This window comes from Orussus abietinus, unplaced genomic scaffold (assembly GCF_000612105.2).
Source record: "Orussus abietinus isolate OABI.00-Male unplaced genomic scaffold, Oabi_2.0 scaffold150, whole genome shotgun sequence".
In the NCBI taxonomy this organism is placed as follows: domain Eukaryota; kingdom Metazoa; phylum Arthropoda; class Insecta; order Hymenoptera; family Orussidae; genus Orussus; species Orussus abietinus.
Window position 1 is genome coordinate 88,276 of NW_019394335.1, and position 13,759 is coordinate 102,034.

The window sequence follows — 13,759 nt, forward strand, 5'->3', positions numbered from 1 at the left end:
GGAGGAAAAGAGACGCATATAGAAAGGCGAGTACTGGGTGTAAGACAAAGAAAGAATGCAATCGCTATATATCGCCATAAGATTAAGAGAGATGGAGAGATGACTACAGCGCCGCCATCCGTTGGCAACGTACTATTTATCCAGCATCGGACCTCCGTATCCTTCTAGGCTTCTATGAAGACTTTTGAATTTTTTGCAGGTAGTCATCGCGTTGATTGGTCGTTCGGGAGCCATACACAGGTAGTCATCGCGTAGATTCCATCATGGCCGCGCATGCGTAAGCTACGTCAGCTCCGCAATCCTCGGTCAGTCCCAGTCTGTCTCGGTCGGTCTGCCGTAACGGTCGCGCTTGAGCGTTCGGTGCGATCGACTCTACGGGAATAGTGCGTCATCCAGGAGTCCCGGAAGGTACGGGATCCCACGTTAGGAGGCGTCGCGAGGATCCTTTCAAGGTGTAGGCGAACGTCGATCGGTCGACCCACCTGTCGTTAAACTCGGTCAGTATGCCCGATACGCCCAGGACGATCCCATCCGCATTCGCGGACGGCCGAGGGGTCGGTGCGGGGGGAGAGAGGGAGAGAGAGCGAGACTTTTCTCGGCCGGCGCGACCTACGATTCTCTTGGGCCCACCCGCGGAGAAAGATTGTCGCGAGGAGGCGCGGCCGCACACCCTCGGCGCTCGGCCAATCGCGGCGCGACCCGCCACGCCGAGGCGGACACGGACGAAAATAGGTTAGGTGGGCCAGGCGTCGCGGCGAACAAAGCCGCAGCTTCTCTGGCCGGTAGTCTCTTGAATTAGGAGATTCGCGTCTAGATTCGTGCCTAGGTTCGTGCCCAGGTTTGTACCTAGGTTCGTACACAGGTTCGCGCCCAGGTTCGCGCCTAGCCGCGAGTAAACAAAGGCGCGCGAGTGCGGCCGTACTCTTCGCGACGCAGAAAACCCGCGTCAGCTGTTTGCCCCGTTTGGAAATACCCGCCCGGCGGCTTGCATCCTTAAACAGCGATTATTGCACGTAATTGGGCCTCAGGCCTTCGGAATCCGGTCGGTGCACGTGGCGGAACAGCTGGCGCTCCGTCGATGACGCGGGGAAAACGTGCCGATTTCGCTTTCGTCGCGCGGTGGAAAGATTCGGGTTTAAAGGCATACGCGGAGGACGCGGCCCCGGTGACCCGGGAAGTTGGATCGGAATACCGTATAATTAGGCAACCGATTGCCCGGGGGTCGTCGACTACGTCCTGGCTGTTCGACCGAGCAAAGCGGGCCGGGCACGCGAGGAAGCCTCGCTTCCTGCCGGAATTCAAAGTAGGCGCGGACCGGTTGGATCGACTTTGGCCGTCGGCCGGGACTTGCGTAATGCGGCGCGCCCGGAATCGCTCCGTCCAAAGTCCAAGGCTGCCGAAAGCGCTTCCGACGCGAGTCGCGGCGCGAAGGGGGCGGAGGGCGGCCCTTTTCCCGCGCGGAAGGGCTCGGCGGGCGTTTGTTTACCGCTCGCGACGAGCCGCAACGTCGGCCGCTGGCGCGAGTCGATCTCTTTTGCGCAATTGCTGTTCTAAGTGAGGTCAACTGGTGTCTTTTTCCTTTCCTATCCCCGGCACCCCCGGGTCCCCCGATAACGTTCGTCTCCCCTGACGAACCCGGATGTTCAGACGAGTTCTCGGTGAGACGAGGACGAGGACAGGATGGCGGAAGCCCACTCGGCGGTCGCGTTCAGCTTCTCCATCACCCACGAGGGATGGGACGTCAACTTCGACAGGGAGGTGCTCCACCTCGTCTGGCAGTCCGGAGTCCGCTCGTGGAAGAAGCGATTTTTCCGGTTCCAGGTAAAGACACTAGCGGGAGCCCTTCGAGCCCCGACCGGAATGGACCCTGACCAGGGACACGCTCGTTGCAGAACAACCTGAAGAACGGCGTCTACCCGGCCTCCCTGCAGAGCTTCTGGCTGACGGTGGCCGTGGTCTCGGCCGTTCACTTTGTGGGCTATCGCTTCCCGTTGGACCCCGTCGGCAAGGTGGCGCCCTACATCTCGGGGTAAGTCCGTGTGCCTTCCCCGAAGGGGAGCACCTTTAAGCGGATCCTAATGTAAGTCGTTTCCGCAGGTGCTCGGTGACGGCGCACCTGGCCGCCTCGCTCCTGGCGGGCCTCCTGCTCTGGCTCGCGGTCATCTACGCGATCCGCTACACCCTGAAGCTGCTGCTGGTCTACAAGGGTTGGATGTACGAGGCCAGGGGTAAGGACCGCCGAATCTCGGCCCTCACCAAGCTCTGGCTCGTCCTGGTCAAGCTGCTCTCCGGGTGGAAGAAGCCCATGCTGTACAGCTTCCAGGGATCGCTCCCGAGGCTGCCCTTGCCCTCCGTCGAGAGCACCGTGCAGCGGGTAAGGCTTCCTTCGCTCCCCCCGCCCCTCCCTTGCTGACCGGAGAGTCCGATTGCGTTCCAGTACCTGAGGAGCGTGCGGCCCCTCCTGGACGACGAGAAGTACGCGCGCATGGAACGGCTGGCCAGGGAGTTCGAGGCCGGCATCGCCGTCAAACTGCAGCGCTACCTGATCCTCAAGTCCTGGTGGTCGACCAACTACGTGTCCGACTGGTGGGAGGAGTACGTCTACCTGAGGGGCAGATCGCCCCTCATGGTCAACTCGAACTTCTACGGCATCGACGCCATCCTCCTTCACCCGACCAAGGTGCAGGCCGCCAGGGCGGCCAGCATCATTCACTCCTGCCTGAGGTACAGGAGACTCATCGAGCGCCAGGAACTAGAGCCGGTGAGTGGTCGTCGACCTCGAGGCTCGCTCTCTAGGCGGTCTCATCGACGCGAGACCTTTCTCCTTGCAGATCATGGTGCAAGGCTTGGTCCCCCTCTGCTCTTGGCAATACGAGAGGCTCTTCAACACCACCAGAATTCCCGGGATAGAGACCGACAAGATCGTCCATTACCAGGACTCGAAGCACGTTGTCGTCTATCACAAGGGGAGATACTTCAAGGTCCTTATATATCATAAGAACAGGATACTCCAACCGTGCGAAATCGAGATGTAAGTCCCGAACGCCGCGAGTCGCTACGCCTATCATTCCCGAGATCTCTTCGCCCCTTTCAGACAGATCCAGCAGATCCTGGACGACGAGACGTCGAAGCCCGCCCGGGGAGAGGAGAAGCTGGCCGCGCTGACGGCCGGGGAAAGAACCTCCTGGGCTAGGGCTAGAAACGCCTATTTTTCCAAGGGCGTCAACAAGGCGTCCCTCGAGTCCATCGAGAAGGCCGCGTTCGTGGTGGCGCTCGACGACGTTCCTTACGAGTTCGACCAGGTGAGTCTCGGGCGCGCCGCTCGCCTCCGGAAGTCCTTAGGAGAGTGGTCCGTCTTACGAAGAACGTGCTTCGTCGTTTCAGGCGCATCCAGAGAAATTGGACAACTACGGACGCGTTTTGTTGCACGGGAAGGGATACGACAGATGGTTCGACAAATCCTTCACTCTTTGTTTCGGAAACAACGGAAGGGTAAGCACGGCTTGAGAAACTAGTCAATGGACCTCGTGACCGCGTGATGGCGATTTAATCTTAGCATCGTTCATATCTTTTCTAGATCGGCTTCAATGCGGAACATTCGTGGTGAGTACCCATCGATCCGGGGACCTTTCACGACGGTTTCGCGAGCTACTCGTAAAACCGTTTGTTGTTTGTAAATTCCCAGTCTCGCGGTGAACGCGGAGCCGCAGCCAAGTGGCTTAACCGTTTGACTGCTAAGCAATTTTTGCAAGAACGCACGAAAACTGCGGAGCAACCAAGAAACACTGAAACTCGCAGCGCAAAAGCGCTGCGTCGCGGTTTTCGAGACAAATGAACGCAGCGCTTTTGCGCCGCGTAACAGTCAAACGGTTAAAATGAAAGGGTCGCTCGGAGTCCGGTAAAAGTAACGATAAGCCGACGGTAACGAGAACCCGGTCGTCATCGAACGGAAACGACGCGCCTTCGCGGCTCCGTTAAGGTGAAGTGAAACACTTCGAGGAACTTGATCGACGTCGATAAAGAAGATTTTTCTAAATGCCTATGTTGCCGACGTTCGTTTTAATATTGACTGCTGGGTCGAATTATATTGGATATTGCACCAAATGGCATACTCCCCTGTCGTTTTCGTACAATAAATATCAAGAAATCGAAGTAAAACTCCAGAAATCCTCTGGATTCATGCTTTCTGGAGCCCTAATTGACTGCAGAGGGACCCCCTGCGCCATCTGTGATTTCCAGGTCAATTAAATTTTCACTCCGAGACCTCGTATTCCCATCGTTTTAGCATAGAAGCGCATACAACACTGTTTTTTGCCTTTATGCCGTTCAAATGCGAATTTATCGATTACCAGAGTGTTCTAAATTGTCGTAAAATTGTCCTGACCCTTTCGATTCTCATATCAGAGCCTTCGATAATTGTATATTGATCGAAATATGAGAGCTTGACGCCATTTTGATTCTGATCTGGGCTGAGTTAAAAAATAAAAAAAAAATCCAAATTTTGAATGTGTCAGGACAAGTCTTAGATGATCAGGAGTGACGTGTCAAAGTTTCGGACAGTTTGGTTTAATACCCTTAAAAAAAAGTGTTGTATTCGAGTCGACTGATTTGAAGGGGGTTTCACTTCACCTTAACCGTTTGCGCTCGTAATCACGCGACCTCGATCAAGAGCACTTCTCGACCGAACGTTTGATGATCGACACGCGGTTACCGAAGATGTAATAGACGCGTAAAGGTATGTCGTTAAGGCCCCACGTGTAATGATAAGTAATGAGCAGGGGAGATGCCGCCGTGATGTCACACTTGTGGGAGTTCCTGTTCAGCGAGGAAGTCATCGGTGACGAGTAAGGATACCCTCGTGCACGGCTCGTTGACAAACGGCCTATTAGTTCGTCTCTTTCCGTTTTCTCCTATTTTTTCTGTCGCTTTTCAAGAGGCCCTGTTTACGTTGCATCTCCCGGTGGGGATAATGGTTCGCAGGAGGACGAGCTCTCGTTGCCCGACCTTTGAAACTCCTACACACCTCGGTCGCTTTTACTTCTTAGATTGAAGAAAGTCGTACCGGTATAGGTCTACATATTTCTACTGTAAATAATTGATGACAATATATATCTCTGTATATTTTTTTGTCTTTATCAGGGCTGATGCTCCCGTGATGGGGTCCTTGTGGGAATACGTGATCGGTAATGACGTGGAAATTGGGTAATTTCTTCCTTCTCTTTCTTCCCCTGCACGCAGGCCTGGAATAGTTTAGAACGACCGTTTTAGTTTTAATTTAATCGTAATCTTATCCGTTAGTTTCATGGAAAGCTATCGGGAGACCGTTGAAACCAGAATGGATTAGCGAAACAATGCGCTATTCTTTTAACGTACCGACGTCCCGGTCTAATGATTTTTTTCCCGTATTTTTCTTATCAATGAATTTCCAGCCCTGCTCGTACGTTTCCGCGGCTTTATTTATGTGCTCGCTACTTAACGCTATTTAACAAAACTAGAATGCGATTGTATGATCGTACGAATATTAAAATCAACGCTAGCCAAGTGATACGTTAACCCAAGGCTGGTTTCTTTAACGATGGAGTTTAACCTCCCAGTTTTCCACTCTATTCACATCTTAATTTTTCACTTTTTAAGGTTCGCCAATTTTCTGGGTCTCTGTTTTTCTTGCACTTTTCTCCCTAAATAATAACGATTAACCTTAGGCAGCTTTACTTTCCAAGCGTAGGTTTACTTTAATTGGAGTTAACCCTTTCGCCCCGGAGCGCTTGCATCAAAATGAGATCGCTGTGAACGGAGCGCATTACCGAGTAGTTGACACCGAAGTACGGAATACCACGAAGTAATTAGATGTCGTCTTTTGTCCTCCAAATTTTACAGTTATATTTATTATATTCAGTAACATCATCTTACTTTATAAAATATAAAAATTTATAATCATAATTGGGTCTTTAAACGTTCGATGGAATACAACAAAAATCGTGGAAAATCACGCTTACTAAAGTAATCTGGCATATTTAACCGGACTTATTATCTTTATGGGTCTAAAAAATTAAATAGTTTAAAACTCAGCATATTAACACAACGGCAGAAATTGAGTATTTACCTGTGAATCATTAAAATTAAGCTAACAAAATTATTTTAGAATTATACATTCGTGTAAACCTTTTAATCACTACTATTATAAATTGCTGGTATATATCCGTCGCTGGCAATGTTCTGAAGAAGACTGAAACTGAGTATCGTTAAACCAAAACACAATATCGCCTTGTCGATAGTGTTTTATTTCATGATAGTCAATTGTTTAAGGCATGCAGCGTTGCTAGATACTCGATTAACAAAAGTATCTCATGTAAAGTATGAAATAAAAGTATATATGGTATGAACGTATATGTACGCTCTTCGTACATGAATGGTCATTCTTCCAGGGCGTATACATACGCCCGTCGGAGCGAAAGGGTTAATCCGTACTGTGGCTCATAAAGTAACAATCGTTAACGGTAGCTGGACTCCGCAGATACAAAGACGATGGCCACACAAAAGGAACCCCAGAATTCGCACCCCCGGCCCCGTCGCGATTGCAATGGGATCTGGGTACCGACTGCATAGCTGCCATCGAAGAGTCCTGTAAGGTGAGATAAAGAAAAAGAAAAAAAAAAAAATAAGCTTCTCGAAAGCACTCCGAATAGAATTTAACGTGAATCGCAAAACGATTTTCAGGTCGCCGAGAAGCTGTTGAACGACGTCGACCTGCGCATTTACGTGCACAATGCCTATGGCAAAGGATTCATGAAGAAGAGTCGAATGTCTCCGGATGCTTATATTCAGATGGCTATGCAGCTTGCCTATTACCGGGACGCCGGGAAATTTTGTCTGACCTACGAAGCTTCGATGACGCGACTATTCCGAGAAGGAAGAACGGAGACCGTTCGGTCGTGCTCCATCGAATCGACGGCATGGGCCAAGGCAATGGACGACGAGTCTACGACGGTGAAATCGTTGTTCCTTATTCCCATCTTTTCCATTTAACGACTTTCGACCAGTGGTTAACGGTTGGCTTCGTATTCGGTAGGTCGACGAGAGGCACAGATTATTGCTAGAGGCTGCCAAACAACATCAGAAGGCCTATCAGGACGCTATGTGCGGGAAGGGAGTGGACCGACATCTCTTCTGTCTCTACGTAGTCTCGAAATACTTAGAAGTCGATTCTCCGTTTCTTAAGGTTTTAGCTTCGGCCCTTTTCCATTCCTAGAGTTAAGGTGAAGTGAAACCCCCTTCAAATCAGTCGATTCGAATGCAACACTTTTCTTTTTAAGGGTATTAGACCAAACTGTCCGAAACTTCGACGCATCACTCCTGATCGTCTAAGAATTGTTCTGACATGTTCACAATTTGGATTTAAAAAAAAAATTTTTTTAACAGCCCAAATCAGAACCAAAATGGCGTCGAGCACTCATATTTCGATCAATGTACAATTATCGAAGGCTCTGATATGAGAATCGAAAGGGTCAGGACAATTTTACGAGAATTTAGAACACTCTGGTAATCGATAAACTCGCATTTGAACGGGATAAAGGCAAAAAAAGTGTTGTATGCGTTTCTATGCTAAAAGGATAGTAATACGAGGTCTCGGAGTGAAAATTTAATTGACCTGGAAATCACAGATGGCGCAGGGGGTCTCTCTGCAGTCAATTAGGGCCCCAGAAAGCATGAATCCAGAGGATTTCTGGAGTTTTACTTCGATTTCTTTATAATTATTGTACGAAGACGACAGGTGGAGTATGCCATTTGGTGAAATATTTAATATAATTCGACTCAGCTGTCAATATTAAAACGAACGTCGGCAACGTAGGCATTTAGAAAAATCTTTATCGACGTTGATCAAGTTTCTCGACGTGTTTCACTTCACCTTAAGAGGAACGTCCGTGTCCGTAACTAATGCCGATCCATCGTAGGAGGTTTTGAGCGACCCGTGGAAGCTCTCTACGTCGCAAACGCCTCACGGACAGACAACCAGATTGGATATGAACAAACATCCAAACTGCATTTCGGCTGGAGGGGGATTTGGACCCGTAGCCGATGACGGTTACGGAGTATCCTACATCATTGCCGGGGAAGATCTTATCTTCTTCCACGTCTCCAGCAAGCATAGTTCCCCTGAAACGGTATGACGTAATTGCGAATATCTAACCCGACTAGTAACGCGATACAGCGACTCGATTAAGCTCTTCCCTCGTGAAGATTTTACGATGACCGACCTTGATGATATCTCGTTTCTCTTCCCAGAATTCCGTAAGATTTGCAAGGGAAATAGAACGGGCTCTCCTCGACATGAGGGAGCTGTTTCTCGAGAAAGCGAAGCTGCACCAGCAAAAGAACGGCTCCACGTAATGGCGAATGCCCCTGGCTCAGAACGATATCCCGAACGAATTAATGGTAATCCTAGGGAGCGGCAGCTTTGGCAATTCCACGAATTAGTTGAAACTGCCACGGCAGGGTACCACCGTGATGTTCTCCACGAGCATTCGTTTCAAATTTATCGGTTGAGAAGTATTAACGTAAAGCGCGAGTTCTACCGAGACAGTCAACCCCCCTCATGATCCGGAGAACTGGCCGACAGGACGGCATAGATAGTTTCAGTATTTTAAGTAATCGAATCCGAATACGCATACGTCTAAGGTTCGACCACGAAGAACCCGGTTCCGTAGGTAGAAGACTTCAGTCCACTGGAAATGAAATTCTTCCCAGAGGGCTCTTGACTCTCGACAAATGGCCATACCAACTAGTGCCTCTTACATATATTTTTATATTGTTTTACATAGTCATTGACGTTTCATAAATAGTACTTTTCTACCTCCGATAAACTACGGTTTAGGAGGTCGAGAGTTCTTTAAGGTGGTTCCTCGTTTAGGGGGGCGCAAGAAAAAAGTGGAACACAGCGATGACGTAAAACATCCCTCGATGTGGAACTTGCTCAAATTACTATTAGCCTTTGGCATGTTAAAAGTGTACAAACGAACCATGGAATCGCGTTGTCTCAAATTGAAAAGGTTCTCGAGTATAAAGAATCTCACGAAGAGCTTGCTATCATTTACATATCAACTTCCGTAATTTTTCTTTCTATACTTTCAATGACGATAAGGTGTAATGATAAGGGGGCTCGGGATTGAAACACTTTCAGAATCTTTAGTAATTTTCTTTCGCGTTTTAACGGAGATTAAATGCTGAGGGTTTCTCGGTGATTATAATGCTCGAAAACGAGGACTCGTTTCGCAGCCAGTTTTCTTCGGAAGGTGTTCGGAGGTCCGTCGTAATCATTGGGTTTTTCAATATACATATATACATATATATATATACACATATATATTACTTGATTATTAATCACGCACAGAGCAATACTCATTTTTACTTAGATTTCGAATCGTCCATTGCAATACGCATGTGTGACGAGTTGTTGCAATTTATTAATGGATTTTACTGACGGAGAAACGCGCAGATTACACTCTGCCGCTGGAGGATATTTATGATACCCTTGCGTCTACGAGGGCGTACTTAGGCTGGTTTACTTCTGCAAAAATTGACCAGAAAGGTTGAAAGATTCTATAGCCAAAGTAGACAAAGCATTACGATTGATTATTCATTTAATTTCTGCAGAAGTGCGCCGCTGTGAATACGAAATCAACGCTGATGTGAAAGGCAGTTTATTGAGATATCAAAAAATTCAAGACGAACTTCAAGGTATGCTTTGACTACCAATTTAGTAATGCTGCCTATAGAACATTTTTACGCAATCGAAAATGTGTTACGTAGCGACTCGATACTCCTGTACGTTCTCAACGTAAACGGGACTCTGGCAATGTCAGAAAATGATGTGCAACCTATCAATGCAAAGTGTTTTAATATGTTAATTTTATATGGGAAACTTACGACGTCAATTTATTATAATATATTTGTTGAGAATTAATTGTAGCGGTACTGGTGCTTTCGGAAGCAGTGTCAAGATAGTTGTAACTAATTGTACCTTCTGGAGTTGGACGTTGTTTTTATCATCAAAGAAAAATAGGATGTTCACTTTCTACTTTGTGAATGCGATGAGTGTAAATATCTTAGGTAGCTAGTTAAAATTCTAAGCCGAGGCTACATAGCGTTGGTTAAACAAATGAATGATAAGCTGTTGAAATAAATGTTAGATTTTATCGTTGGTCTTGACTTAGAAAAAGATAACTCTCAGGATTCATTTAAGAAAGGAAAAAAATAGTACTACCAAGAAAAAAGCTTTATTAGTAACAGAACGACGTTCGGTTGTATCCACCATAGGTCTCTTAAATGATAAGAATGAAGTATCGCTCCAAAGGTTAAAGCTACCGTAATCCTGATCGACTTCTAGCTTAATTAAATAGTGAAATCGACTTTGGAGACACCCATGATCATTTAAATAAAAGTTATGCAGTTTATTTTACGCGGTAGTTTCTTTGTACAACTGGTACGTCATCAAGGGCATGACAAGTATGTCAATATCCACGTTTTTATACCTCATTTCTTATTTTCTTTGCACGAATAATGTTTGCTTCCTTTATCTTTCCTGGATGAACGATGTTTGTTGGAAAGAACTACATTGCGAAGGGTAGAGTGAAGGAATCGTTTATTAACGGTTTCTTTGGGCTTTGTCCAACCACTGGGTCCCATTATTTCGGCTCTCCTTGCTCCTAACTTTGCTTCCTCGAGTAATGCTTCAACTGCCAATCTATGCTCGATGAATTATAAATTAACGTATAAGTAGCATTCTTTAGGAAACTATATTTAATCATATTAAATGTAGAAAAATCATTACTTGTTTAGGGTTTCTTCATCCATAATTACGAGTTCCAAATACCTTTAGTTAATTAATCGTATAAGATTTACTCCCAATGAAATATCCAAATTCTATTGACGTCCGAGATAAATTAAGGAACGAAGATATCATTGGTGCTCATCGTTGACTTGTAGTTTCGTTAAGTTCATCCAATTCAACGTATCATTTCATTAATATACACACGGTGGTTTCTCTTGCGTTTCACTGGCAAAGCGAAGACGACAGTACTTGACCAACTTATACAAATGTCAATCGTATGTGCTTGCTGTTGTCACCTGTCACTTCAGGGTCAAGTAATTGCAACAACCTAACCCTACCCAGAGATTAGAGATAAGTTGGGAGATTGCTCACGGGCAGGGTTTCGTGATGCCTTCCTGTGCTGCCCTCCGGTTTCGTACCAGAGATGTGCTCATCTCTGTTCGTACACTGGACTCCATCGATGGCTTGCACCTGATCCGCACTGCCCTCTCCGGCCGCGCAGCGTACTAGCGGCGGGAGCAGCCGAACAGGAGTTTGTGTTATCAACGCAACTACGTGGAACTAGGCAGAATCCGTGACAGATACTTCGTATCATCCCTGAATTTTCTGGAGTTGAAGAAAACCAATTTGCAGTCATCGTATTCGATATCTTTATCAAATTTTGGAAATTCTCATTAAAAAGAGAACAAACTATATACGCTCATACATCTCCAGGTTCGCTCTAAAATCATTACTGGAGTGTATGTCTTAAGTAGGACCGCCGCTTTTATTTATCATTTAACTGGGTGAAAAAGATTAATGTTTAATTCTTGAAAGATTTTCCTGCAGGCAAGAAACGATTTATTGTTCGACGTGTCAAATTCAAGAAGAAGAAGGTCAGTATAGATTTTTGTGCCGTGTGGTTATATGTTTTCATTCATCATTCACATGTCACTGACATATGGTACAGAGTATTTAGTAAGGTACTAAACATGTTTTAATTCATTGTAATTCTTGTGTTATACACAATGCATATTGTGAAATGTTTTTTAAATCTCCTCGTAATCACAACGGGATGTGATATTTTCCCTTAAACTTTATTTTATGTTGGTTTTTGTTGCATGTCTAAATGCTGTATGTACAGCAATGACTATTAAAATGAATCTGAAGGATAAACTGGAAGACAATGTTCTGGATCTTAGTTTGTGCGACTTGGAAGAGGTTCCTGTAAAAGAAATTGTAAGCTTAATTTTTGTATCTTTGAATTTTTATATCTTGTACAATTCTATGAATAATTTATGTGACAAATCTTCGTTTACAGGCAGAGATAAAAAAGGCATCTCACCTCGATCTGTCCAATAATCTGTTGACTTCCTTGCCAGTAAGTGTGTTTATTAATAAGTTTTACTTGAGAAAGCAATACTAGTATTACAAATGCATAATTTTGTTCTTAGAACAATTTCATATTGTTGACTCATGTCGTCAAATTGGATCTCAGTAAGAACATGTTGACCGAACTCCCTGAAAATTTCGGAGAACTGCGACATTTGAAACATTTGGATTTGTACAGTAACCAGGTAATTACTATTTAAAAATTCATGTAAAAGAGAAAGTGCCACTTAAGTTCAACTAAGATAAACTTTTATTTAGATAAGCAGACTTCCGCTCAGTTTTGGAGAAATGAAGAAACTGACTTGGCTAGATTTAAAGGGAAATCCACTATCACCTGCAGTTGCTACAGTTGCTGGTCCCTGTAGTAACGCCAGCGAGTGCCAAGCATGTGCTCGCAGTATTGTGGCCTGCATGTCAAAGGTTAAACAAGAGATCGACACAGAAAAGCAACGACGATTACAAGTTACTCCAGGTACGGACATGTCTACTAATCCTCACCAATTGTACGATGCAATCGTTTAATATCAAAATCCATTACCTCAGCTGATACCGACAAAGACGCAGCTCCACCGAAGAAGGAAAAAAAGAAAAAGAAGAAAAAGAATGCAGATAAAGAAGAGAAGCAGCGAATCGAAAAAGAAAAATCAGTTGCTCAGAAGAATGACATCGAAAGCAAAGAAGTCAATGCCAGTACAACAAAATCAGCCCATGAAACAACAGAACGTACGGCCGAATTAAACCCAGAAAAGGGTAACTACACACAAATAGTCAATTAAACAATCACTTCTTATTTGAATAATTTTCAAATAAAATATTCTTTTAATTTTTACAGCCAGCGTAATGGGAAAAGTGTTTCGATTTATCTATGGGCTTCTAAGCTCCGTTATTATCTTCGGAATCGTTTTGGCGTTCGCCATAGCAATCTTGCCACTATATGATCGAAAGAAGTCCGATGAAATTGTGTCGTATTTGGAGCAGCAGACTAGTCTTCCCGTAAAGTATTATCAAGAAATAGGGACTCGACACTTAAAGGTGCAAATGGATAATCTGATTATATGGTCAGACAAGGTGCAAACATTCATAAGAGACACGCATTCTCGCTACGTCGTGAAAGCATTTTCCAAATCGGAAAAGGATCTTTAAAGGAAACTCCCGTCATACAGACGAACCACGGTACTATACCTTCGGCCCGTTTAGAACGATTCATTGATAAGGAATGCGGCCCGTTTATAAAGGTTCATTGATGAGGAATGGGGCCCGTTTATAAAGGTTCATTCACATGAAGTGCTGGAAACAATAATGGAACCTCAGGTGAATTCGCGCGTTGGAGTGTCGAAGGTCAAGTTGTGCATTTTAATTTAAGACGTCGTGACTGTAATTGTATATTAAATATCGAGTCGTTACAATGAGATTATCGATGTAATACCTTCAGTTCTCGTCGAGATTCGAGTATAACGGTAACTGACGTAAGGATATAACTATAATTGTTAAAATAAAAGTACTTACAATACGTAGAGATTCGCATTAATCATACACTAAGTGAGTTTTACAGCGGATAGA

At 45.4% G+C, this 13,759-nt stretch overlaps 3 protein-coding genes across 6 annotated transcripts; 2 read left to right on the forward strand and 1 right to left on the reverse strand.

Annotated features, from left to right (window-relative positions):
• Positions 1 to 289: 289 nt before the first annotated feature.
• On the forward strand, positions 290 to 10,451 carry LOC105702275 (carnitine O-palmitoyltransferase 1, muscle isoform). 3 transcript variants are annotated; one of them, XM_012429736.2, is made up of 15 exons: positions 290 to 408; positions 1,648 to 1,821; positions 1,893 to 2,029; positions 2,098 to 2,374; positions 2,438 to 2,761; positions 2,832 to 3,031; positions 3,095 to 3,302; positions 3,385 to 3,492; positions 3,578 to 3,603; positions 4,779 to 4,844; positions 6,515 to 6,629; positions 6,718 to 6,987; positions 7,070 to 7,219; positions 7,953 to 8,162; positions 8,284 to 10,451. In XM_012429736.2, exons 2-15 carry the CDS (start codon positions 1,681 to 1,683, stop codon positions 8,386 to 8,388), a joined length of 2,337 nt encoding a protein of 778 aa, XP_012285159.1. In that variant the 5' UTR covers positions 290 to 408; positions 1,648 to 1,680; the 3' UTR covers positions 8,389 to 10,451. The 3 variants fall into 3 exon arrangements, with proteins under 3 accessions (XP_012285159.1, XP_012285158.1, XP_012285160.1); XM_012429735.2 differs by having other exon boundaries at positions 291 to 497; XM_012429737.2 differs by lacking the exon at positions 4,779 to 4,844 and adding an exon at positions 5,140 to 5,202 and having other exon boundaries at positions 294 to 497.
• On the reverse strand, positions 10,428 to 11,163 carry LOC111673879 (protein POLR1D-like). The gene is made up of 2 exons (XM_023431820.1): positions 10,829 to 11,163; positions 10,428 to 10,741 (listed from the first exon to the last, which is right to left on the reverse strand). The coding sequence occupies exons 1-2, from the start codon at positions 10,849 to 10,851 to the stop codon at positions 10,531 to 10,533; spliced, it is 234 nt and encodes a 77-aa protein (XP_023287588.1). The 5' UTR covers positions 10,852 to 11,163; the 3' UTR covers positions 10,428 to 10,530.
• Positions 11,164 to 11,389: 226 nt separating this feature from the next.
• On the forward strand, positions 11,390 to 13,709 carry LOC105702298 (leucine-rich repeat-containing protein 59). Of its 2 annotated transcripts, none has more exons than XM_012429772.2 (8): positions 11,390 to 11,542; positions 11,645 to 11,703; positions 11,952 to 12,046; positions 12,129 to 12,188; positions 12,262 to 12,384; positions 12,458 to 12,671; positions 12,743 to 12,949; positions 13,032 to 13,709. In XM_012429772.2, exons 3-8 carry the CDS (start codon positions 11,954 to 11,956, stop codon positions 13,340 to 13,342), a joined length of 1,008 nt encoding a protein of 335 aa, XP_012285195.1. In that variant the 5' UTR covers positions 11,390 to 11,542; positions 11,645 to 11,703; positions 11,952 to 11,953; the 3' UTR covers positions 13,343 to 13,709. The 2 variants fall into 2 exon arrangements, with proteins under 2 accessions (XP_012285195.1, XP_012285196.1); XM_012429773.2 differs by having other exon boundaries at positions 11,657 to 11,703.
• The last annotated feature ends 50 nt before the right edge of the window (positions 13,710 to 13,759 follow it).

What these genes read in the sequence shown, in the direction of transcription:
- LOC105702298 (XM_012429772.2), top strand. Translation starts at nt 11,954, where the DNA reads ATGACTATTAAAATGAATCTGAAGGATAAACTGGAAGACAATGTTCTG. An exon ending in ACGATTACAAGTTACTCCAG is followed by an intron (nt 12,672 to 12,742) that starts GTACGGACATGT and finishes CCATTACCTCAG; the next exon opens with CTGATACCGACAAAGACGCA. An exon ending in CGAATTAAACCCAGAAAAGG is followed by an intron (nt 12,950 to 13,031) that starts GTAACTACACAC and finishes TAATTTTTACAG; the next exon opens with CCAGCGTAATGGGAAAAGTG.
- LOC105702275 (XM_012429736.2), top strand. Translation starts at nt 1,681, where the DNA reads ATGGCGGAAGCCCACTCGGCGGTCGCGTTCAGCTTCTCCATCACCCAC. An exon ending in GTGGCGCCCTACATCTCGGG is followed by an intron (nt 2,030 to 2,097) that starts GTAAGTCCGTGT and finishes TCGTTTCCGCAG; the next exon opens with GTGCTCGGTGACGGCGCACC. An exon ending in TCGAGAGCACCGTGCAGCGG is followed by an intron (nt 2,375 to 2,437) that starts GTAAGGCTTCCT and finishes ATTGCGTTCCAG; the next exon opens with TACCTGAGGAGCGTGCGGCC.
- LOC111673879 (XM_023431820.1), bottom strand. Translation starts at nt 10,851, where the DNA reads ATGGATGAAGAAACCCTAAACAA. An exon ending in GATGAAGAAACCCTAAACAA is followed by an intron (nt 10,742 to 10,828) that starts GTAATGATTTTT and finishes CATCGAGCATAG; the next exon opens with ATTGGCAGTTGAAGCATTAC.